A 27,320-nucleotide genomic window follows, 5' to 3' on the forward strand; every position below is an offset into this window, starting at 1 on the left:
ATTTCATTATCAAGTTTTTGATCTAAGACAGATTTTTTCATATCCATTTTAAAATTTATATTTCTTTAGACTAGTTCATTAATAACTTCATTCTTTCCTAAGTTTGCATATAGTTTGGTTATATATTTTTGGCTTTTATCTCTTGATTGCTGTGAATATAGGACTTTCTGTTGTCTCTGATATAATTTTTCATATTGACAATTGCCTGCAAATGAAAAATTTGAGTTGTGTTTTACATTTATGCCACACACCCAACACAAACAGTGCCCTCCTTTCTGCTGTCCAGCCTCAAACTGAGTAGCTGGTCCATCTCCCTTAGAAAATCATATTTCAACTGTAATTTCTATATTATTTATAAGTGTAGGAGTTTTTAGAGAAATAACGTCATTCATTCTGGTCGTTGAATACATCAGTAAATCATCCGTTGAAGGTGATCTGGTCAACAGATACCATATAGGAGATTCAAAAATTGCCTGGATATTAATTTTTTGCCCACTTATTAAATTATATTCTTCATCTGTGTAGTATAAAGCGGTATCATATAAAGCTGAAACTGTCATAAGAAAATACCCATGGTTACAGACAGTTGAAGCATCATGCCAGAACATTAAATGACGTTTTCGTTCAAAAAAATTGAAGTCTTGATCTGAGTTCTTCTGTAGTTAATTGTTAAGTTTCATTGTACTCATGAATTCTTTATAAAAAGTCTATAAAATTGGTTTCTGACATATCAATATATTCTTTGTCACTTTGATTCTCATGAACTCTTTGTGCTTTTCATTAATATATTTTCTTATGGTATCATAAGATTGTTTTTGTCCTTCTACTGTAAAAACTTCTTTTTCTAAATTTTTTTCTTTTATCACTGACTTTTCAAATGACTGCAGTACAACTAACTCGCCTAATGAATACTTCTTTTCATGACTTTGTCTCTTCATTCTTTCTGTAACCATGAAGTTGCTTTCTTCTTGTGGAAGAGATGCACTTTGGATGTGAAGGATGTTAATTGTCTAATATTTATGGTTATTACCATACTGCTTAGGAATATCATGCATATTGACTTATATTCCTAATATGGATTATATTTCCTATAGTATGAATTGTATTTAGTTTTAAATTTTTTACAATTAGAAATTATGGTTACAAAATTTTTGATTTTACCTAATTTTTTTACGACGAACTCTTGTATTAGATTCTCCTGCTATTTGAAAAAATTCTGTTAAGTTTATTTCACTTTGATTCTGAAGGAGTTCCTTTATGATTTGACCAGCATTGCAAGGTGTTTTTCCATTATTATCTTTTAAATCACATTTTCTGGCCATAGCAGTTTATTTTTTTACCTCCTTTGTAATTTAAAAATTCATTGAGACACTCCTCTTTTTTCAATGTATATCGTTTAGTGGAGCCAACATAACTTTTTTTTCGCTTAACACCCTAAATTAATAAGTTTTCAAGATGGATATAAATATATATATATATATAAAAAATACAAAATTATTAATATATAAATATATATATATGTATATATATATATATATATATATATCTGTGTGTGTGTTTTTAAATTGCCATTGTTTTTAAATTTCAGATATTGTACTTTTTATTATTAGTTTCTGTTTTCGTTTAATTTCTGATGGATTTTCATATCTGATTTCCAGGAGATCAGCATGTGTTTTAGAAAATGATGTTTTAAATGTTTTATTAAATTGTGCATCCAACTTTTTGACTATTTTTTTTGTTATATATAATAATGCCTCTTCTTTTTTTTTCAGGAGACCCACTGATTTTGCAATTAGTTTGTAGTCACTAATGAAATTTGGAAACTGAGAAAGATTTAACTTTAATTCAATATCCCCTAAACATGCCGCACGATTGTCAAAATAATGCTCTGATTTACTTTTACTGGAAAGCTTGTCCCATCTTTCTTTAGAGAATACACTAAGAACTTGTGCTTTGATAAGGTTACTGTTTTTTCCAATATACCGAACATTTTTTATTATTTGTTTTGAATTTATCAAAAAGAATTTATTCTGTATAATAAAGTCAGCATTTGTATCAGTAAACTGCTGTGTATACACGTCATATCGGTGCATATTATTTCGCATAATAAAACTCCGTTGATTCTCATTGAGAACTACATCAAAATTTGCCAGGGTAGATGCATTAAAGGCTGCTATTTTTGCATAACCACATGTTGTTGGATGAATAAATGAGGACATGGTACCTTTAAATGTCACCTTTGAACACCAAGTTATAAAAGAAAACTATATGATTTTTATTGTAGAAATTAATTGATATATAAATATATATAATTTTAGTAAATTTAGTTTTTATAAATAATATAAATAATTATAAATATATAATTAGATTTTGTTTAATTGCATTATAATTATCATATCTCGATTTTTGGATTTGCGCGAAGTATTTGACGTAACATAAAATAAAAATGTTTGTTTCGAAAAAACCCTGACCGAAGATTTTTATTATTATTTTTTAATCTCTTAAGAATCGCGAACGCTGGTCCAGATTTAAATAAGATTTTAAATGAATACATTTTTTAGGTGAAATGAACATCATAGTTTAATAATATATATATGATATGTTCTGGCCGTTTATTGGCAGTTTTTCCTAATTATAAGCTCTTTTTTGGTCGGAATTCCTGAAATAGTCGTGAAATTTAATAGAAATGCTGTATTTTAACAACTATATTTAGTTAATATACGTCAGAACTGATTAGAACAAAATTTATAACATCTAAAGCTCTTGTTTGGACATAATACGCTGATAAAATCATGCTAATTCCAAATAAAAGAATTCAAATAATTTGTAAATCGCCTTAACTACACCGAGTAACTTTTAACAAATTTTTTTTCAATTTTTTTTTTTTTTAATTATTTTGGTGCCTCAAGAAGTCTTTACGGTTTTATCACAGATCACTGCGAATGAGCATTTAATAGAAAGTTCACGCCTCCTTCTAATGTCGCAAAACTTGCCAAAAATTTTCGAAAATTACAGTCCAACTAGCAAAAAGTGTAAAAAACTTAATTTCAATAAGATAGCACATTGTTTTATTTATTACCTTCAAAAATATTTAGGCTACTATTGAAAACATAAGGCAAACTTATTTTTTGATTAATAATATCTTGTTTTTATTATCGTGTCAAACTTTGTGAATATTTTATTACAAGTAAAATTAAACACGTTTATTTGTTAACCGCCGGCCTAACAGTTCTTTACGAGTATAAGTTTTCTGCTACTTCTTATTAACGATCTTTAGATGTCAATCGTCAATATAAATTGTAAATGTTTTCATACATTATCTTGTAAATTTAAAAGAGAGTTATATTTAAGTACAATTTAAGAATAAAGTGCAGAAAGTATATTTTAACCTGATTTTTAATTATGTTAAAATTAGTAAATTAGAGACTCCTTTGACAGCCGCATTTAGCAACAATTTACAAATTTTGTTTATTTTCAAAAGTGAAGCCAGCCAATATATATATATATATATATATATATATATATATATATATATATATATATATATATATATATATATATATATATATATATATATATATATATATATATATAAAATCAAATAACAATAATTAATTTAAAAAATTAAATATTGCAATTTATAATATTTTATTAAACAAAGTTTTAAAAAAGATATCAAAAGATGTCAAAGTTTAAAAGAAGGTGTCAAACGACAGAGGTGCATGAAAAAAAAGAGGGTGGGTGGAAAAATATAGCAGTGGGAAATTAACAGGAAAAAAACTCTTAAAGATTATTTTAACTACAGCGAATATTTTCTTTGAACATTTTTCTGCTAATCCTCCTTTTGTTTCAAGATATTAAATTTATTTTTTAAAGAAATTTAAGGCGGCTATATGGTAAAACCTTAGCAATTTCAATTAAAAAAATTAATTTTTATTTCATTAGCTAACTTTTAATGAAGTTTAACTGGCTTTTCAATCATATATAACATGATATGGTTTTAACAGTAAAAAATAGTTAAAAAATTAATTTTATTGAGTTATAAGTTAAGAAATTTACTTAGTTACGCCCATGGCAACCAATCATTTTATTGATATATTTATCTAAGAACTAAATTTTAAATAGTTATTTTTATTTTTGGGTTTGTATAATTACTAAACCAGGCCCGTAGCAACGAGGGAAGGGGGCAGCAGGGGCATTTGCCCCCAGTAATTTTCCAAACAAATAATTTTGAAGTTAGTTTTTAGAAAAAGCAAACAACAACAAATTAAGATATAAAAGAAAAAAAAGAATAGAAAAGACTTAATTTGTTATCAGTATTTTTGGCATAAGTTCCTATGACAAAAAATTTTGAACTACTACTATTTGACCTATTGCCCCCTTCCCCACAGTGGCGATTAAGACATTTCGGGGCCCAGGGCTATTTTATTGAAGAGAAAATGACTAAAAAAGGTCCTTAAAATATTTCGGGGTCCCTTAATCAAGCACTACCCCCCCCCCCCTACTCAACATAATTTTTGTTCCTATGGATATGTGATAATGTTGTTAGTTAAAATAAGTGTATGGAATTTTTCTGTTAATGTATTGTTTTTAAACTTTGAAGCTCGATTTCTCAATCGTATTTTTTTGTCTAACTGCGTACAGCAAATTATTCATATTTTCTAAACTAGATATGCAATTAACTTCAAATTTTCAGGGTTGTTTCTTTTTACCTAGAACTGCAATACCTTACTAGAACTAACCTTAAACTTGTTTCCATTTGAATATATTTATATTTTACCAAAGATTTTTGCATAGAAAATATCCTTTAAAATTAAAAATGTTGCCATTTTAAAAATAAATATTATTTTAAGTTTTTCTAATAAGGTTTTGTTTATTACACTATAATCCATCAGTGCGGTAAGTTTTAGCTTGTAATGTCATAAAACAGCTGAGAAGATGTAGTTTTCTTTTTTATTGATTTTTCTGCATTTAATGCTGAATCAGCATAAAAAAGGTAATAAGCGCCTAAAAAATAGTTTAAAAAATAATTTTTATGATACTAATACTTAAAACTTAAAATATAAAAGATCTTTAATAAAACACATTTCTAATTAATTTCTATTACTTTTTAAAAGAAAAAACTTTAGCCTTTTTTTTTTTCTTTTCTTTTTTTTAATTTTACAAAGTAAGTATATTACATTATTAATTGTTGCGTCGCAACAAAATCATGAACTAATGCATGTATGTATGTTGATATTCAGTTAAGTATTTCTATGTATCTAACATAATTTGTGAGTTTATATATGTGTATGTACAATAGCGCGACTGGGGCAAATAAATGGACTTATTTCAAAAATATGAAGAATAGTAAGTTGAAATTAAAAAAAAAAATTTTGAATACTCCCAAAAAAAATTTTTTAGTTATTTATCTTACAGATAATATTTTTTGTATTACATTTCTTAATTTAATATTAACTATTTAATAGTTTAAATAATAATTTATACAGACATTGTTTAATTGCCTTTCAGATTTTCTTAATATCTTATTTTGAGTTAATTTTATTTTTTGAACTATGTAATTAGTTTGTTAAGGGTTTCGGTTTTTCACAGACAAATGGATGTAGCTCCCAACAAGGAACATTTTCCCATTTGGCTCCTCTCTGCAGCATGCCACACTGTTTTGTATGGTCTTTTTCAATTCCTCCATCTTTCCAATTATGATAATTAACAAGTGTACCGTCACTCCACTTCCATCCTGCGTTTTCACTTACTTTATTAGGATCAATGTTTTCGAGTCCTATCCACGGTGTTTCGCATGTATCAAACACTCTTGTTAAGTCTGCATTTTCTTTACTACTATGTACGGACACTAGTTGACCTTTCATTGATTGACATTGAATCATCGCCTCAAAATAATCTACTTTACTAAGACTTACGTGGTAACATTTCTCCCCTAAAAGAAACCATCCGTTATCACATGGTCCGCGAAGCTTGTGAAATTCGGTTGTGACATTTATGAATGCAGCAACAGTAGCTTGTTTTTTGCATATGTAATAGTTGAGGTAATCACCACAGTGCAAATTGTTCGCCCAACCTCCATCAACATTGTGTAAATAAGAACATTCAAATTTATCTCCATGAGGATAATATGATTGCCAGTTGACATAATTTCGTTTTGAATTATCAAACCATTCCCAATCTAAAAACATTTTGTTTATAAATTAAAAAAAGTTTTTTCTAAATTTTTTGAGCATATTTAACTATTAAGCAAAAAACAAAACTTTTATTAAAAACAAAAAAGTTGAGCGAACAGTTGAAAATAATAAAATATTAGCAAACTTTGTTTATTAAAACCTATTATTTATGTTTAAAATTTTAACTATTTAATTTAAAAATTACTGTTTTCAAATTAGTAATAGCTAAACTATTGATACTTTTTTACTTCGTGTTTTTGTTGTTGTCAAACTTGTGTATTGTCGCCATATTGCGTTTTTTGTGCAATAAGCGACAAACGTTAAAGGAAATATTTTTTGAAAGCAAACTTAAAAAGAAAGTTAAAATAAAATTAAAGGAAAAGTAATACTTTCCTGTAAGTAAGTAATCCTACTTTAACTATAAAATTGCATTCGCTATTTTATTAGAAATACATAGTAGCGGAAACCATAAGAAAAATTCAGAAAAGTGCTACTTAAGTTACACGTTTGGGGTGCGGGTGGGGTGGGGTTATACAAGCCTTAAATTTTTTGTTTAGTTTAAAAAACAATAATAATGCTTACTTTGCACAAAGTTAGAAACAACTTATGATCTTACCTTAAACAAGGCAAATTAAACAATGCAAAATATCTTTAACAAGACAAGTAAATCTTAAATTTGGCAAAATTTAAAATAATTAAATGTTAATGTTTTTAGTTTTTAAAAAAAAAAAATAATGTCTAACAAACAAATAACATCTTTTTTTATTAAGGTTAATGAAATTTAAAGAAATTTTGCAAGGGTTTCCTTTAATTAATCCTTTAAAGTAGTACAGTTAACTAACCATGCTTAAAAAATGTTCTTACCAGCTTTTGAACTGAAAATAAGAAGATCAGATATCGAACCATGTTGTGCAAAGTGCCAAGGGTCAGATGCATACACTTTTATCTTTTCGAAATCTCTAGCATCGGAATTCTCCACCCTATGTATGTTTACTTCATTAATATCAACAGAAAACCAATACTTTCCACCTAGAAAACTTTGATATATTCGAACTTTGGACCATTGATTTAAATTAAGTGGAAATTTTGTGTCAAAATAGTAATGAGGGTTACCACTCACTGAAGAATGAATACGAATTCTTCCTGAGCCGTCCTCATGAAACCACACACCAGGATTTCTACCGCCATAAACATCTGCACTACTTCCGGTGGTCAGAAGAAGAACACTACCCCAAAAGTTCCAAGAGTTTCGAGTTGGTTTTATGTTAAAAGAAATAGTGTATTCTTTTTTTAAAGTGCTCAGAGTTCCAATTAAATTACCTTGAGTCAAAGTTAACTCTTCTCTTCTATCTATGAAATCTAAACCAAATACTTAAGACCTTAAATTTAAAGATTTCAAATAAAACAAAAATAACACTCTTTGTCATATAATTATATTATTTGTTGGCAGTTAACTAAGTTTATGTGTTTAAAAAGGAAGTTCTCTGACCCTTTTAGTCGTAACAGCTTAAGTAACCGACAAAAACGCAAAAGCAGTATAATATAAAAATTGTTAAAATAGAAATATTAGAATACATCTATTAATCTTCATGTGATTTGCAATAAACTATTTTAAAAAATATAAAGTTAAGTAACTTGGGGGTTATACATAATTAATAAATCATTTACCGATTTTTATTAGAATATAGAGATTATTCTTACCACGAAAGTATTTAAATAAACAAACAAAAAAAATTCATATAAAACTTTCGGGGTATGGGGGGCCAACCTTCTAGGGGTGTTTTTGTTCACAAAATTTAGTTTTCTAATTTTGTACTTCTCCGCAATAAAGGACAATTACTGTAATTAAAGATGTATTTCAATAGCTAATGTATTCAGTATCAAAAATTATTTATGAAATTGATAATTTTAATTGCTTTAAAAAAACTTCACGTTTGTTATGATTTAGGGTCATGGCACCCCCTACCGTGAAGAAGCACCTATCGTGGTTTCTGAAAAAATTAGTAAATTTTTTATGTTTTTTTTTTAAATTTATTTTTTTAGTAATGTTTTATACAAAACTAACTTATTTCACTAATAAATAATTTTTAAAAAGATATATTTTTAAAGATTTGAGATGTTCTTTTACCCGCAAATGATTTTTTATTGCTTTCTTAAGAAAATCTTTAACACTAAAAAAAAGTTTGTCTAGTTTTTTTACGGCTTAAAACTTATATAACTTTTTTGATAAAAGTTTAAAATAGTTGTAAAAACATTGAATATTTTAAATTTTATAAAAAAATATTAGCATTTTTTGTATAACATTGTTTAATCTTTTACACGGTAGGTGATTACGAAAATTGTAATAGTTAGCACTTACCGTTTATAAAAATATTTTGTGAAATTTTCTCTCTAAAAAACCATTTCAGTTCAACTCAATTACCAATTAAAGTTAATTTAACCCTAGAGTAATTCCATGTCAAAACAACCAGGCCATGCAACCCTATGTCTTTGGATTTTTTTTATATTTTTACTATAGTTAGTACATTATAAAATAAGATAAATTCCAAAATTTCAAGGTCTAACTCCCAACGGTTCGTGAGTAATGGTTGTTTTAATTTTAGCTACTATTATTGATTTGGTCATTTTCCGCCATTTTTAATTTTACATTTCTGTTTATAAAACCATGCCTTTAAACGTGTGAATTCTAAAAATAAGTGACTTAGTTAATCTCAAGGTGAGGAATTTAAATATATAAATAAAAAACTCATTTTATAATTAAAAAGTACCTAAATATCAATTATAAATGTTAAAATAATGGACACCTGCCACTGTAAAATTTTTAGGTGTGCGGTAAATTTTTTAAGCCTAAAATTTCAAATTAGGTCATTGTATGTTTGAAGAACATTGTGTGAAAAAATCATTTATGCCAAATACATAGTTTTGTAAATATTTTACTTTTGTATTAAAAATGTATATATAATTGCACGGGCGGACCACGATTTTTTGGTGTTTGAGTTAAATAACTTCCTTTGAATGTTCATACTTATGTCATTTAAGGATGTTTGCAAAAAATTGCGCTGCGAAGAGCCTGGGAACAAAAATACCCTAAAAAGTAGAAATCATCCGCCCAATTTACGTGAAGGGAATTGATTTTTCCAAACAGAAAAATTACTTACTTAAATAAGACTAAAAATTGTACATATTTTTAAAATTTTGTCAAAAAATCATTTGGCATTCAGAAGGTATAACCATGTAAAGTTTACAACCCCCTCAAAACGGGGGGGGGGGTTGTTTAATTAGGTATGATTTCTAAACAAATCATTATTTTTCAATGAAATTTTATAACCTTAAAGAAATTTCTACCTAGTTCAGGATATTAGAATTCATATTTCAAAAAATTAATTTCCCCCACGTTCTAGATTTCTAATTTTTAGAGTATTTTTGTTCCCAAGTTCTTTGCAGCGCAATTTTTTGCAAAACATCTTTAAATGACATAAGTATGAACATTCAAAGGTTTGGAATATAGAACTTACCTGGAAGTTATTTAACTCAAACACTAAAAAATCGTGGATCCGCTCCTGAATTAAACGTGCAATTTTTATTTCTTTTCCTAAGAGTAATTCCATTTCAAAACAACCAGGCCATACAACCCTAAATTCTCTGATTTTTTTTTTAATTTTCGCCAAAGTACTTTAGGAAAAAATGATAATTCCTACCTAAATCTAAATCTAAGTGGTTCTCAAGTTATGAAAGTTTTTTTAATGTATTTTTTGTTTCCTTTTTGTTCTTTGGTTCCTTGCCTTTTCCAATTATCAGTTTAATTGCTGAAAAAATAAGTTTAATTGGTGAATTCAGACATATTCATCTAATTTAAATGTTGCAATTAGTTCTACATAAATAATGTAATTAATACTTGTGCATTTTTAAATTTGCAAGTATTACATTTTTTAATTCATTATCAAAATGACTTCATGTGATATTGGTAAAGTTTTAAAGTCAGAATGCCATAAAACCTCATATTCTAGAAATAAAGAGATTTTTTTACTACATGACCTAGACACTGATACTCGTCAAAACATTTTATGGAGATCTGAGTTGCGTGCTGGTGAAGAACTATTCAGCATTTGTAATCACCATTTTCACTACTTTGGAAAAAGATTTGAAAAGAAAAATGGCAATTGTTGTTATGTTTATAAAGTGCATAAAAAAAAATGAAAGGTAATTTGATTTAAAATATTTTTTATGTAATTATATCAAAGAAATCCTTCTTTAGTTCTCAAATTGTATTACTTTTCTGATAGATGTGGAGGACAGTATAAAAATTTTCAAAATCTATGCCATCACTCAGAAGATTTTTTATTGAAAGCTGAATAGATATTTTTTGCAACCAGTCATGGCAAATCTTCTTGCAATAGGTGATACAGTAAAACGAACAACAGGAAAAAAACGTCCAAAGAAAAATCAAATACTAACAATCGATGCAATGTTTGAATTTTGAACTCAAAAAACGCTCACAATAAAGTTCTTTAAAATTGATAAAGGAACTATGGTTAATGTTAGAGCTACATAAAACAAACGATTTGAGAAGGGAAAAACAATACCAGGAAGTCGAGGATTTCACCATTGCATACCAGTTTCGAAAGCATCTATATTATTTAAAAAAACTAGTAACAATATAAATCCAAAATCTATTAATATAACTAAAAAATAAAATTACCAAAATTTAAGTTTAATAAATTTTGAGCTAATGCAGAAATACAAATATTACGCATGTACATATGACTCGTTTTGGTGAATTGCAGTAGTTGAAGAAAAAGATGAAGAATATAATGATATAAAAATAAAGTTTATGCATCCACACGGTCCATCTGAACAGTTTTTCTGGCCGAAAAGGAATAACTATTGTTGGATACTAATCACCAATGTAATAACATTAATAAGTGCACCAACAATAATATCAGACAAATATGAACTTTCAAAAAAAGATTTTAACAAAATTAATAAGTATATATTTGTAAATCAATAATTTTTAATGGATATATTAAAAAAAATTGTATATCAATTCAAGTATGCATCATTTTTATTTATTTTGAATACTACGATAAGCGAAATATGCTATATTTGCTTTTTTTGTAATATTTTTCATTTAATTTTTAAACTATGTATTTGGCAGAAATGATTTTTTCACACAATGTTCTTCAAACATACAATGATCTAATTTGAAATTTTAGGCCTAAAAAATTTACTGCACACCTAAAAATGTTACTGGGGCAGGTGTTCACTATTTTAACATTTATAATTGATATTTAGGTACTTTTTAATTATAAAATGAGTTTTTTATTTATATATTCAAATTCCTCACCTAGAAATTAACTAAGTCACTTATTTTTAGAACTCAAATGTTTATAGACTTGGTTTTATAAGGAGAAATGTAAATTTAAAAATGGCGGAAAATGACCAAAACAATAATAGTAGCCAAAGTTAAATCAACCATTACTCACAAACCGTTGGGAGTTAGACCTTGAAATTTTGGGATTTATCTTATTTTATAATGTACTAACTATGGTAAAAATATAAAAAAAATCTAAGGATATAGGGTTGCATTTAAAAAAAAAATTGGTTGTTTTGACGTGGAATTACTCCCTAGGAAGTATTTTTTTGATATGTTTTATATATACTTTATTTTTAATGTAAAATGAATTTGATTACAAAGATAGCAAGGGTCAAAAAAGAAAAAAAATATTTGAGAAAAGCTTTTGTATTCAGAAGAACAACTGCATGTAGCACTTAGAGCTTTAAATAAAGGGTCAAAAATTTTTTATGTGTCAGCAAAAAGTTTAATATTCCTGAAAGTACCTTGCGCAACAAATTATCTGGTAAAAGCCAACCCAAACGTCAAAACTCTGGCTTTAAATCATATCTTGGAGAAGAAATAGAGAATGAATTGGTTGCTTGCTTAATGCAGTGCATTAACATGGATTTTTCGATAACAAAAAAATTATTAATTAAGGCGGTACAAAAAACAGTTTCAGGGCGAGGTATAAAAACACCATTTAAAGATGATGTCCCAAGTAAAAACTGGTTTTATAAATTTATGCGTCGTCATAAGAAATTATCGCAAAAACGAGCAGAGCATATTAGTCGAGCTAGAGGTCTTATAACTGAAGCATCGATAAGAAAATGGTTTAATGAAGTGTATGAATTATTAGGCGATGATGCGCATTACCTAAATAATCCATCTCGTGTTTTTAATTTAGACGAAGCTGGTTTTGAGTTAGCAAATAAAGAATGGGAAGGTAAAACTGGTTTCAGAGAATTATTTAATTTTTGGAAAAAACTTAAATTTAGCGATAGCTCCAAACAAACCATAAATTTAATAGAAGCCAACAATAATGTATTGAACAATGAAATCAATAAAGAATCGTACTTAGATATTAGCAGTACGCAAAATAAAATCGTATCTAGTAATGTTAGCGAATTTGGAAAAAACGTAATAATTGATGAATCCGGTGAAAGTAAATAAGCAGCAGATCGACCAGATTCAAATAAACAAATAATAAAAGATGTAAACCCATTACACGACTTTCTTTTATGGCCAAAACAAACAATCACGAAAAAAAGGCTGAAACAAGTTGAACGATTACCGAGTGTTGTAACTTAATCCAAACAATCACGAAAAAAAGGCTGAAACAAGTTGAACGATTACCGAGTGTTGTAACTTAATCCAAATAGTTAGAGATTCAAATAACTAGAGAAAATGCAAAGGAAGAAGAAGATATCAAAAAAATTGAACGTAAAAATAAAGCTGCTGAAAAAAAAGAATTGAAAGAAAAAGAAAAACAAAATCTAAAAGAAAACAAAATAAAACAAAAATAAAAGACAAAAAAAAAACATAAAAAAAAAAATGAAAAATTAAAAAGAAAAAAAGTTTAAATTCAGAAAAAAGCTTTGGTGAATAATTTTATAACCAATGTCTTCTTTGTTTTCTAATCATATTAAATTTATGTATTTGTTTCTCGATTTAAATATATAAAAGTAAAATTAAAATATACGATTTTTTTCATACACGGTAGGTGGAGAATCGATTACGGTAGGTGGTGCTTTATCACGGTACGTGAAGAAAGGTACTAGATCTTACAAAAAAAAAAAAAAAATATTAAAAAAATAACTTTACTCAAATTCGAATTATATAATTTAGTTAATAACTGAGTATAAAATATTAATACGAAAACCCTAAATAAAAATCTGTTATGGTTTTGAAGTTAAGAAGTTTTGAAGTTAAAAGTTTTGAAGTTAAAAGTCGCGGTAGGTGGTGCCATGACCCTATTCTTAAAATAATTTAAATTCAAGAAAAGGTATACACCGTGGATAAACTATGGGTTAAAGAATTTTAAAGAAAGAACAAAGTTTAATATATAAAATTGTTCTTTAAACTAGAGTGACAAAAAAGTTTATGTTATTCTAAAGAGAATGGTAAAAACAAGTTAATTATGAAATTTTGAGGACCAGAAAAATGGTAGGAAACAAATTCACTAAGAAATTTTAAAAATTAGAAGAATGTTGAAAACAACTTAATTGTGAAATTTTGAGGACTAGAAGAATGGTGGAACAAGTTAAATATGAAATTTTAAAGATCAGATAAATGGTAAAAACAAGTTATTAGTGAAATTTTGAAGATTAGAAAATACTGCAAAATAAATCTTGTACAAAAGTTAAATAAAACTTAAAAACTTTTTTAAAACAACATTAATAATTAAAGAACAGTAAAAAATTCTAAAAAATATAATAGCTATTAAAAATATTTATGATTGCAAATTTAATAATCAAATATCGATTCCTGATGTACTGAACAACGAATTTTATTGCGTTTTTATAAAAGAAGCTGATTTCCCCCGTTAATTTTACAGTTACATTAGTTTTGATATTTCTACTATCACTATTGAAAGTGTTAAGTGTTAAAGCTAAAGAACATAAAATGTGATAAATCAATTTGTACCTAACCTTGCTCATCCATAACATATAAATATTGACCAGACTCATTGACTCTTCCGCTTATTTTGATTCTATACATACCAACATGTCCTACTTGCAATTTGGATATCTAAATTCCTATACCTTGATTGTTAGTAAAACCTTTGCGGATTTTGTAAAAGTCTCCTAAAGATATCATTACTAATCCAATTTTATCCGAACTGGCATGGGTTTGTAAAATCAAATTCATGTACAACAAATCTTATTGAAACAGTTGACTTTATAGATTTGAACTAATACGCTGCTAGTTGATCTTACTTATCTTGGTTTTGTTAAGACATTTAACATGTTTAATACATGTTCAATTTTAAAATTTAAGATTTAAGGTGCATTTATAAAACTTTTACAGTGGATAAATGCTTTTAAAAAAGTAGATGTAAAAAGAATCGAACAAGGTCTGTACATTAAAAAACTTTAATGAGTTGCGTATCTTATGGTAAATTTTTAATCCGTGAATGGATTTTTTATTTTTGAGATTTTTTTTTTTTTTTTTTTTAAATTTTTATTTTAGGTGCCCCAAGAAGTCCTAACGGTCTTGTCACAGAGCACCGCGGAAGTGCATTTAACCAGGAAGTTCACGCCTCCTTCCTTACCGTGACGCGAAAATATGTTACTGATTTGTTGTGACGCGAAGATTTGTTACTGATTTGCCGAGATTTGTTATTCATTTGCCCTTTAAAATATAACACAAACTATTGTTAAAAATACAGAAATCTTATTAACAATAAAAGATAAAAAAAAAAATCTCTAATTTTTTTTGTCCATATCAGCTTTACAAAGTTCTAGCTCAATTAGATAAAAGAAAAAGAGAAGTTTAAAAAAGATAATTTGTTTTATCACTGAGTCTCTTTTCACAAGCGATTTTTCAAACGTTTTAAAAACTTTATTACATGGAATAGTAAATAAAATAGCAAATACGCACAAAAACTTTTGTAAAATACTTCAGCAATGTTACCGTTTCAAATAAGTCTGACTTAGATATGGTTTTTTTTTATTTATTTTATTTAACTTTTATTTCGCTGATTAAACAATATTACAATTTTTCATATAAAATAAATAACATCGTAAACATAAAAAACCTTTATAAAAAACGTTTTTAATCTTTTTAATTTATAATATATATATATACTGTTATAATCAGTCAGGGACTCAAAGAAGGTAAGGATGATGCGTTTATCATCACAACCTTTTCATAGAGCCCCTTTAGTCACTCATTGAAATAAAAATAAAAAAACACTTTAATTTTTAAAGAAAAATAAAAAATTTAATAAAATTAAAACACATAAGAAGAAGAAAAAAATAAAAAATAAATAAAAAGAAAAATACAAAAAAATCTGAAAACAAATACTGCAAACTATAATATATATGTCAGGAATTAAAGAGATGCATTTTAGTTTGTTGTTTAAACGATGAAATGCTTTTTAAGTCTTTAATATTTTTATTTTGGAAACGATTCCATATTGATGGACCACGGTTTGTAATTAGAAAACTTGACTGCTGTGATTTAATTTTTCCTAGTTGATAGTCGTTCCTGGTATTTGAACGCAGATTATATTTTTCAGAAAATGATATAAGAAAGTTATCTGAAAAAACGCTTGGTAGATGATTGTTTTTATATTTATACATAAAAATTAATATCTGTAATGTGTTAAGTTTCTCAATATCTAGAACCATCATGCTTTACATCACTGGAGCCGGGTTTACTAACCTATTTAAATAATTAATTGCTTTGCATGCATGGTTTTGCAGACTTTGCAATTTTAGCAATTTGGTTTTATGGGTGCTGGCCCATACAATATTTGCGTACAAAAGCTGACTATGTACAAGACTAAAGTAAAGCATATTACGTGATTTACTATCGAGAAAAGGTTTTGACTTATACAAAACACCTATTACAGAGGACACTTTTGTTTCAAGAAGACCAATATGGTTTCTCCATGACAAATTTTTATCAAAAAGTACTCTTAAAAATTTTGTGTATTTTTCACGTTTAATTTAATTTTTATTAATAAACAGTTTAGGCAGCTTTTTCGAAAGATTAATTGATTGTTTTTTTTTATGAAATAGAGTAAAGCTAGTTTTTTTACAATTTAGGGATAATTTATTTGCTATAAACCAGAGGTTGAAATTTTTGAGTTCAATATTCATAGTTTCAAACAAAGTCTTTGCATCAGGTTGTTCTTACATGGTTGTTCTTACATTTTTACTCTAGTATTGACTAGCACATAGTTCTATTAATAATTGAATATAATAAAGGTAGCATCAACTAGGACATAATTCTATTAATTGGTGGATATCAGAAAGTGTCAATTCGGCTCTTGCATCAAGATCAATTTTATTATTTTTACGAGTATCAATTATCACATAAATGGTTTTTTTAATTGTTATTGAAAGATAAAATGCTACTTTAAAAAATGCTTAAACTTCTAGTAAATGAGTTTTTATAAAGTCAATATATTGGGAAATATGTTTCTCTTGATTGATTATTTACTTTTTAATTTCTTTGGCTAATTTTTGAAAAGCATCCGATTTGTGTATTACAATAAACTAGAACCTTTGGCAAATGTTTAAAACATCTTTTTTTCTTCTTTTTTTTATTTAAAAACAATTATTTAAAAACAAAAAATTATCTGATAAGCTTTGTTTTCAGAAGATTGTGTTTTCAGAAGATTTTGTTTTAGTGAATTTTTTAGAATTTACCTATATTTTGGTGTTTGTTTCCTGCAATAACACAATAAGTATAAATACTTCCATTGAGAGCAACTTCTTATGCAAATGTGTAAAATTTGGACCCAAGTTTTAAGTTCATCAGAGGAATGTCCAATTAGATTTGTTTGGGATTTAAATCTCCTGGCCTAATTATTTTTCTAAAACTAGAAATTTAGATAATATTATTTATGTTATATATATCTCTTGTAATGATTTTGTTTTTAATAATTAAAAACTTCATGATTAGCAGTATTCCATGCAAAACGAGCATCCAATAATAGTGCAGCAATAAAAGAAATGCATTTAAAGAATTTTTGAAAACGTTTAATTTAAATTCTATCTCCTAATATTTACCAAAAACACCAATTAAAATATAAATGCTTTCACCGTTAAGAATCGTTGTATTTTATACTACTAAATTTCCGTAAAGAATGTGAAACCAGTAATGAAAATTAGGCGACATTTAAATTTGATGATAAACCTCAATAAAAACGGGAGTTTCTTAAACGTCAAATTCTAAAAAGCCGAAACGCTGAAATGCCGAAAAACCTTCTATGAGAAACTGAATAAATAACAGAATGAAAACAATGAAAAATCGGTAATAAACCTCCGCATTAATGTTTAAATTAATGTGTTGAATTTTATTATATAAAATTTTAAACATGTAAAATTAAAAAAGTAATGTAGTAATAAATTTTGTAATGGTATGGTATCTGTGTGTCGCATACCAAAATAAGAGTGACTTGTAACAAGTCAGTTTAGTGCAACCTTCACGATAAGAGAAAAATCTGTCACTAATGTTAAATATGCACAGTAAGATAAAAATTTGTTATCGCAGCAAGAGTAAATAGTAAAATTTTCGTTGTTAATTTTTTCTATTAGTTTCATTATTCTGTGTTAGTTAACACAGATTAAAGATTAATTAATCTGTGTTTTTTTAAATCTGTTTTAGTAAACAAATATTAAGGCATTATACTGTATCATTTTTACTGTATTATACAATATCCCTGTTTCAATAGTATGGTTGATCCATCAATTTGACAAACCTCAAGTACTTTATCTTACTTTATTAAGGAAAACAGCCATGTTTTCCTTATTAAACTGAAACGATTGCTAAACACAGGGGTGACGGAACAGTGAGAGCTTTGGGGGCTTCAGCCACCTCACTTTTAAAAGTGTGAGGGCTTTTGGTATTATAGCCCCCCTCCTTCCTCTACTCTCAAGTCTGTAAAACTATTATTTTAAAAGTTTTTCATCTTGTTTTAAATCACAGCTACAACCCGCTATAGGGAAATTAGCCTTTTGTATTTGAAATACTAACTCAACGTATTTGCTTCGAATCACGTTTTACAAGCTTTTAGGGAGCAATTAGCGTTTTGTATTTGAAATAATAACTTTATGTGTCTGCATTGAACAATGTTTTACAATTAACAAGGGAGAGATTAACGGTTGTGAATATTATTTAAATCTATACATAAGCACATTTTACATAACTCACAATTCCTAATCTTACGACTAGTATTTCCTTACAACTACGAAGAGTCATGACGGAACCGTCTCATAAAAAACAACGAACACTGATTTCTTACTTTCTACATGACAAGCATTCTTCAAGTACAACTGTACCAACGGAAGAAATTATTCAAGAAGGAAACGACAGTAAAAAATCTTTTCCTGCTGTGAGTGGAATGCCGAAAAAACAGAAAAAAATCCTGCCAATATTGAAGCAATCAATAAATGTATATGGCAAACAACCTGGATTTTTTAATGAAAAATGGATTACATATAACCCTTGGATTCATCAATGTCATTCCAAAAAGTAAGTATTTTATTACTTTTGAGTTGGTGCTGTCAAGAAAAATCTGGTATCCTTTTCAAAATCCAGCGAACAACATTTTTTGACAATTGGTTATGACAATTGGAAAAAAGCTGTGGAAAGACTGAGAAAATATGATCTATCATAATTTCATAAGGAGGCATAGGAAAAATAATTTACACTACGTGCGGCAGGTTTAAAAAACATGCATCAAATGATAAGTTAAATGCATGATAAGTAATGCGATGAGCATTACGAGTGCCTAATTCGTGTAACCTCTACATTAAAATGTGTTACTCAACAATGTTTAGCTATTCGACGGAATGATGAAATTAAAGACAATCTTAATACTTACTTTAATGAGGAATAAAGATTATCCACCTCTATCGAGCTGACTGTCAAACAGTAAGTACATGTCTTATGATATTGTTAACGAGATGATATAACTAATGGCAAATTATGTGCTAAGAAATGTACTTAGTGCTATTAAATCTAGAATTTTTTTTTCTGTAATATGCGATAAAACTCGAGACATTTTCGGTATTGAGCAAATATCTATATGCGTTCGATCAGTTTCTGAAAATTTTACAATATACGAAGATTTTCTTGGTCTCTATGCAGTTGATGCTACCGACAGTAAGTCACTTTTTTATGCAATATGTGATGTTTTATTAAGATGTGGACTAGACAAGAAAATGGTGCGGGGGCAAAGTTAAGATGGTACTGCTTCAATGTCAGGGCATCTAAGTGGTGTTGCTAAACTATTTTAATATGATGTCAATGAAGCGATTTCTATACATTGTTATGCACATCAGCTCAACCTTGTTCTTCAAGATGCTTGTAAACAAGTCAGTTGTATGAATGAGGGACAGGAATTGTGCCAGCTGTTAAAGTTTTACAATTCTGTTAAAAAATTACAATGTGATATACTTGACAAGGATGTTAAGTAAATCAATTTAAGTGCTCCTTGTCCAACTCGTTTAATTGCGAGGGCCAAATAGTATGGTGCAATTCTGAAAAATTTTCAAGTAATTGTTTTAGAGCTTCAAAAAACTTCTGAATCAAATGATCCTAACAGAGCTAAAGCAGAATGTTTACTTGATAAACTATTATCATTTCAATAATATTTTGGGCTTCGTCTGGCTTATAATGTGTTTTCATTTGTAGAGCAAGTTTCTCGATATATGAACTTTGTATATATAACTTAATAATTTGTTAAAACTGGAAAGAAAACTTTTATATACATCAGGAATCCAAGAGCGTCAAAAGGAAGTAATGAAGTTTCCCATAATCAAAAAAAAAATACCTTACAGATTAAAAACAAAAACATTTGTCACACATTCAAGATTTTTAATTCGATTGAAAAGATAGAACTTTTTCAGTTAAATTCAAAATCTTGAAATAAACCAACATTTTCATAGTAACGTAGAGGTCTTATAAGGGCTTATAAGGTAAGAGGACTAATAAGGAATACGGCAAAGAATGAACTAAGTTTATATCTAGACATTAATAAATAAAAAGAACAGCAATTGTTTTTTTGTTTTTTTTTTGCACGGTCTTTTGGTTTTATTTTGTTTTATAAGGAATCTGCTTTGAATTAGTCTTGTACTATTTGCATTGTCGTTTCACAAAGATATTATTATAATATTTATATTATATTTACTATACTAGTGTAACAAATGCCATTTAATACTTTTCGATTCCATAATTTATTTATTATGCTTATAAACAAGTTTTTTGTTAACAATTTAAAATTTTTTTTGAGGTTAATGGTTTTGATTTATTTAAAAGCAAATTATTTAATTAGACGTAACATTATTATAATATATTCAGACAGTATCAGTATTTGTTCACACATGATTACGAACAAGGAGGGGATCTAGCATTTTTTGGTCTTTGAGTTAACTTCCAGGAGCAAACTCTAAACATTTGTATGTTTATACTTATGTTAAATAAGAATGCTTTTGCAAAAAATTGCGATGATCGGAGCCTGGGAACAAACTTTATATGGTCATAATTTTTGAACCTCTCAGCGTTCAATAATACTATGAAACTTAAAATTTATCGATGAATATAAGTCTAGTTGAGAATAATACAAAAAATATTTTATCAACATGTTGCTCTTATGATTAGGGCAAAAGTTATGGTGGTTTTTTGTTCCCAGGCTTCAATCATCACATTTTTCGCAAAGCATCTTTATTTGACATATTTTGACAAGTTTAAACATATAATTTTTTTTTTTTTTATTGTTGTTTTTTATCTTGTAAATATCTTATAAATTTTAATGCGAACATTTCTTAGCAGTACTCGACGACAAGACCGTATCACAGTGGAACAAACAGTTGTTTTCACGGACATTGGATCATAACTTTTGAACGAAAATTGCTATGGAGTTGATTAAGGACTTTTTGAAAAGGCTTTTATGTGTAAATTTTGGAAAAACTAAAAAATAATTTTGTTACAGAATATTTAGGTAATAATTTAAAAAAACAAAATATTAAAAATTTCTCAAAACTTGCTTTTTTATTGGTTATAACAAAAATACGTATAAATGTTAATAAATACGTATGTATATTTTGTAATACAAAGAACACATAGGTACATCAATGACAAAAACAACAAAAATTATCAAAAGAAGTATTAAAATATGTAATTTATCCATATGTTAACATTTTAAAATATGTGTCATCTTCAGATAATATGTTATTAGAGACATTTTATTTATGACAATATTTATCATCTTATATGCTTTTTCATACCCAAATTTGAAGGATACTTTTAACTTCTATCTCTTGTCAAAAATAATTTGATCAGATCATATCCACAATCTGTTAACGGTGTCTGTTAAACTGACAATTTAGGAGTTTTTTCTTGAGGGTCTAGTATGTATCAATCCTAATGTTTTGTTATTACCTTTTAACCCTGAATCATAAAGATTTTCCAAACCGCTTTCCTAATTATTCAAAGTTAGCCCCCAAGAATAATCAATCAGTTAGTGAAGTGATAGTGTTATACTAATCCATGGTCCAGATAAATTTATTTTTGTTTCAGGTGGAAACGCAACCTCGCTCAACTTGTTTCTACCGCGCTCAATTTGTTTCTCCGCGCATCGGCCTTGTTTTTCAAGGTTCGTATTTCAAAGATATATTGTGCGGCCGTGGCGCTGTGCGGCCGTGGCGCAGTGGTTAGAACGCTTGCTTTATAAGCAGGAGGATCCAGGTTCGAAACGAGCTCTGGACATATTTTCGCGTCACGGTAAGGAAGGAGGCGTGAACTTCCTGGTTAAATGCACTTCCGCGGTGCTCTGTGACAAGACCGTTAGGACTTCTTGGGGCACCTATAAAAAAAAAAAAAAAAAAAAAATATATAGAGTTGAGAGAGGGTTAAAACCACAATTAAGTAGCCTCCTTGCCTGTAGTGGTCTTCACGGCTTTGAGGAAGTGAATCAACAACAACAACAAAAACTCATTAAATAGGAATAGACAATAGCTTTTATATTGATCCAAATAAATTTTTTTTTTAAGAAAGTACTTAAAGAATTACTGAAAGTACCAATTCAAACTTTTGAAACACTGCATGATATGGAGCAGGCAATTGTGCAATAATTAAATCCCTGTTTAATTTTTTGTAAAACAGTTCAGTAACTATATAACCTGTTGTTATTCTTCTTCTTTTTACAATTTTATCAGAGGAGTCCCATTCTATACCAGTTTTTTTTTTTAATATCTCTGTTTGTAATGAAGTCTCTGCCTGCTTCAGAAATCTTTTAGAAGCACTGAAAGGGGACTCAGACCAATCAAAAACACCAGTCTCTACATGTATAACAGTCTCAATGGAATGGTCTAATGTACTCAGTAAGACATAAATAACCTATAGAATTATCATTAATTTTAAATGTATTTATTTTAATATCACAGGTTGGAATTAGTTTGAGGGTTTGTCCAGTCCTTGTAATATAATCAGAGTTTTTTTAAGTTAAGAACTGTCTTCTTGTGCAAGTTGGTTAAATATTTCATTCGTAGTTAAAGTTTCTCGATTGACTACAAAACCATTTTCAATTCAATCAATATTCAAACACTGATGAATGTGCACAGATTACAAAATGCACCTTTAACTCCTAAAAAAAGATTCACTGCTTTCATATACATCATATATAACTGCACTATTGCCTTTACATTAAATTGTTTTCCCTCTTTATACATAAGGAAACCTTTGTTTTTTAACTCTTCAATGTCAAAATTAAAGACAAACAATGATTGAAGAGTTTCTCATGATTCTTTAAAACGAAATGATTTGAACTTCAAGTAATATAATTAAAAATATAAACAAGTTTATGTGATAAGTAAAAATAGTATATTATTACAATATACACCACAATGCACTCAGTTTTGATTTTAACTCTTTCAACTCGTTCATTTTAAAACAAATTTAAATGCAGCAATACTTTTTGTTATTAATGATTCTATTAACTAGATTAAGTTTAGTTGAAAATAAAAGTTCAATAGAAGAGAGAAAAAATGGGGGGGGTGGGGGGTTGAGGTGTTGGTCAAAAAATTGGTTTTAATCCTTTTTTTAATTTCTAGACAGGCACTTTTACTGAACACATCTTCGTCTCTAAAAAGTTAAACAAAAGAGGTAGGGTCATTCTTCCACTTTTTTTTATTTAAAAGTGCTAAGTTGGCACAATTTAGTTAAAAAGCATTTTATTCCTCTTTATCATAGGAGTTTAAAAATATATGGATTTACTAGTTCCAACTTTTTGAGATGAATTATTTTTTCTGATAAAAAATTAGTTAAAAAACACTAAAATTTTGCTAAATTTTAGTTAATTCATTAGGTATTTCATGAAAAAATAATTTTGTGCAATAATTTATGAAGTTAACATTCACATTTCCATAAACTGCAGTCTAAGATTGTTTCTACATACAATTATCACATTAGCACTGCTTATATAGCAACATTTTTTCTTGTATAACGCCAACAATGACTTTAATGTGTCATTTTATATTATCACCTATTACCTAAACTTTTGTCCACTGTTTGGCCCACTGTGCGTATGTTTTTCTAGGAGTCCCCGGGTTGATTTATTTTTAATAACAAACATTATATATATATTTTTTGTTATTATATTTTGTATTTTAAATATTGTAACTAAATACTTATTTAAAATGTAATAAAAAGAACAAAATAAAATGTTTATATATGTATATATATATATATATATATATATATATATATATATATATATATATATATATATATATATATATATATATATATTAGGGGTGGGAAATATTTACATTTTTTTCTTAAAATCTGTTTGAACTAACACTAACGGTGAAGAAATATTATAAAAGTTGTTTTAAAAATAATTTAAACCGCAACAGATTCAAACCCTCTGCGTAAACTTGAAATGATAAAATTTTTCAAAAATCAATTGTTGCGACTGATTGAAAAGCCTTAAGTTAAAGGAAATGACCTTTATAAACTAAAACGTTAGTTAAAAAAAAAAAGTAAAAAAATCAAATAGTACTCAAAATACCATAGAAACAATGCTGTGTCTAAAGGGTTAAAGATCCCCCTCCCCCAACTTGTCATAAGGGCGTTAAAATCTTAAAAACCTTCTATTACTAGGTGAATTATTAGAGAAAAGGCCTTATATTTGAAAAGGACCCATAAATATGAAAAAGGGCTCCCAAATTTGCAGGCATATTGTCAAACGTAGCTAGCCTTCATGCTTACATACTACGCATAAAAATCTATGTAACTGGGGGTAAAGATATTGTTTGTTGAGTTTTAAGCTTTTAGTTATAAGTCTTGAAAATTGTGCAATGAAAGTAAATATAGTTTAAACACCAAATAATTTTACTACAATAACACATATAGGTAGATCAAAGTTACATTACAGTGTCTTATTAATTTGGTCACTAAGTTGATGACGTTTCTTAGAAAGAACAATTTAACTTTAGCATGCAAACTTTTGCTTGGTAAAGTTAAATTAGACACTGATTACACAAACTTCATTTGTGTAATCAGTGTCTAATGAAAAATCATATCAAATATTACAGTGTCTTTCCAAACACTAAAGACAATTACTTGTTAATGCCAATTTTAATTTTGCTAAATCGTCAACATTTCTTCTGGAAGAGAACCATGGCATGACCCAGTGATCTACAATAAAATTGCACGCCTCTATTATTGATTCTTTTTTTGTCAAAAGTATATATTTTAAGCAATAGATAGCTTTTGAATTCCATCGTGTATTTGAAATAGGCTCTGGTTTAGAAAAATTATTTGCGGGTAAATTCATTGTGTCTCGATAAGACACTTTTATCCTTTACATAACAAATCTAGCTCCGTATAATCAATCCTGCCATGTTTTTAACTTTTAATAACAGGCTCGTTAGGCTTGCATTTTTTAAATAAATCATGGTAGTTACTAATCAACTCATTAATGAACCATAAATTAATATTAGGCGATGCTGATAAGGAATCAAACTATGATTTCAAAAAATGTTTACGAATCCGGTCGAGGACATGAAGTTGACAAGGATGATACTCTAAACCTGGAACAATTTTTGTTTAACGCTTAATTACTCCAATTTTAGAACCTGTATTTACTGCAGTTGTGTCACATATTACAACGGAAACTTTATTTGATAAATTAAATTTCAAAATAATATTGTGTAACATGTTATAAATAAAAACAGAGTTGCCTTTCTTTAAGTTTTGCAAAAATATAATCAAAGATCTAGACTTCTTTGAAATCCAAGTGCTAATAAAGTAATAATGTTGTTTTTCTATGCTCTTACCATCAAAACGCGAGCACCAAATTTTTTTAAAAGAATCAATATAAGACCAAATCAAGCATATTTCGTGTACAAGTGTTGTTGATGGACTGTAGATCTGCAAATCGATGTCTCACTAACTACATTGAGTACAGATTCAGCAACCTTTAATTATTAGAACCTTTAATTATTAGAAAATATAGAAAGTATTGGCTAGTCATCGGCTAGCCACTTTAATTGGTTACCACTAATGGTCCACTAAGTAATCGATGAGCAAAACTACAGCGATCCGCTCAAAATGTCTATATAGGTCCACCGAAAACCAGTTATAGCATATTTGCTTATACCTTTCTTAACTAAGTTTACTTTTAATTTTTTAGTACTTTTTTGTTTCTTAACTTCTTATACTTGACGTTTTGTAAAGATTTTTTAATATTTTACGGACTTATAAAATACGATTGTAATGGGTCTCGCTGATAAGGCTAATTGATGCCTTCTTTTTGCTCCAGTCATTTCCTTTTGTTATATTTGTGCGTTGCATATATTCTAAACGGCAAAAATAATGAAACTACTACTACTACTACTACTACTACTACTACTACTACTACTACTACTACTACTACTACTACTACTACTACTACTACTACTACTACTACTACTACTCTACTACTACTACTACTACTACTACTATTACTACTACTACTACTACTACTACTACTACTACTACTACTACTACTGCTGCTGCTGGGATGATTTTGTGAGTTTTAGGTAAATACAGGGCCCTCACTTAAAAAGAAAACTCCCACCCCAAATATGTATATATATATATATTTATACATATATATATATATATATATATATATATATATATATATATATACATATATATATAATATATATATATATACATATATATATATATATATACATATATATATATATATCTATATATATATATATATATATATATATATATATATATATATATATATATATATATATATATATATATATATATATATATATATATATATAGTATATATATATATATATATATATATATATATATATATATATATTTATATATATATATATATATATATTTATATATTTATATATATATTTACCCAGCAAACATGTTATAGTGGGTTTTCAGTGGACCTATATAGACATTTTGAGCGGACTGCTAAAGTTTTTCTCATCTGTTACTTAGTGGACCATTAATGGCAGCCGGCAAAAGTAGCTAGCCAAAGACTAGCCACTATTAAAATGTCGGAAAACTATCGGCTTGCCATTGTTTTGTTCCAAACAATTTTTCAAGAGATCAAAAAGAACGCATTTTGTTTAAAGCTCGTTACTTTTCCTGACTACTGCAAAATAAATTTATGGAGAAGTGCGGAAAATTAATTGTTCGAGAAGTTATTTGAGAAATTAAAAAATCTATATATTTCACCATTACAGCACACCCGATTTGTAACACAGCAAGCAAACTACTTTCTTTTTTCGTTTTTTGCATTTCAGTGATAATCAGAAGTGGGAGGTCAAAGAAAGGTTCCTAAAGCTAGAAAAACTTGGAAAGAAGAAGGGAGCTGATCTAATAAAGTTGATAATGAATGAGTTATACGAGAATAAGCTTAACATAAAAAATTGCCGTGGTCGAGGCACAATGGCGCTAATGACAGAAATGGTATTAAACATAACTTTAACAACAAAATGAATTACAGGGCTAACTTGTATATTATCCTCTCAAGAAACTTTGACTTGCATTAAAAGATAAATGGCATTACTTAAAAGCTCTGGAAACAGACCATGCACTTT

At 27.7% G+C, this 27,320-nt stretch overlaps 1 protein-coding gene across 1 annotated transcript in view; it reads right to left on the reverse strand.

Moving 5' to 3' along the window:
* Window positions 1–5,385: 5,385 nt before the first annotated feature.
* LOC100214441 (uncharacterized) overlaps window positions 5,386–27,320 on the reverse strand; it is a 35,892-nt gene continuing 13,957 nt past the window's right edge. The window contains exons 3-4 of the mRNA XM_065795467.1: window positions 7,041–7,535; window positions 5,386–6,181 (exon numbers count right to left, since the gene is read on the reverse strand). Of these exons, the coding sequence (XP_065651539.1) occupies window positions 5,562–6,181; window positions 7,041–7,535 (1,115 nt within the window). The 3' untranslated portion in view covers window positions 5,386–5,561. The remainder of the gene's footprint in view (window positions 6,182–7,040; window positions 7,536–27,320) is intronic.

The sequence above is a fragment of the Hydra vulgaris genome, chromosome 04 (genome assembly GCF_038396675.1).
Source record: "Hydra vulgaris chromosome 04, alternate assembly HydraT2T_AEP".
NCBI classification, from domain to species: Eukaryota; Metazoa; Cnidaria; class Hydrozoa; order Anthoathecata; family Hydridae; genus Hydra; species Hydra vulgaris.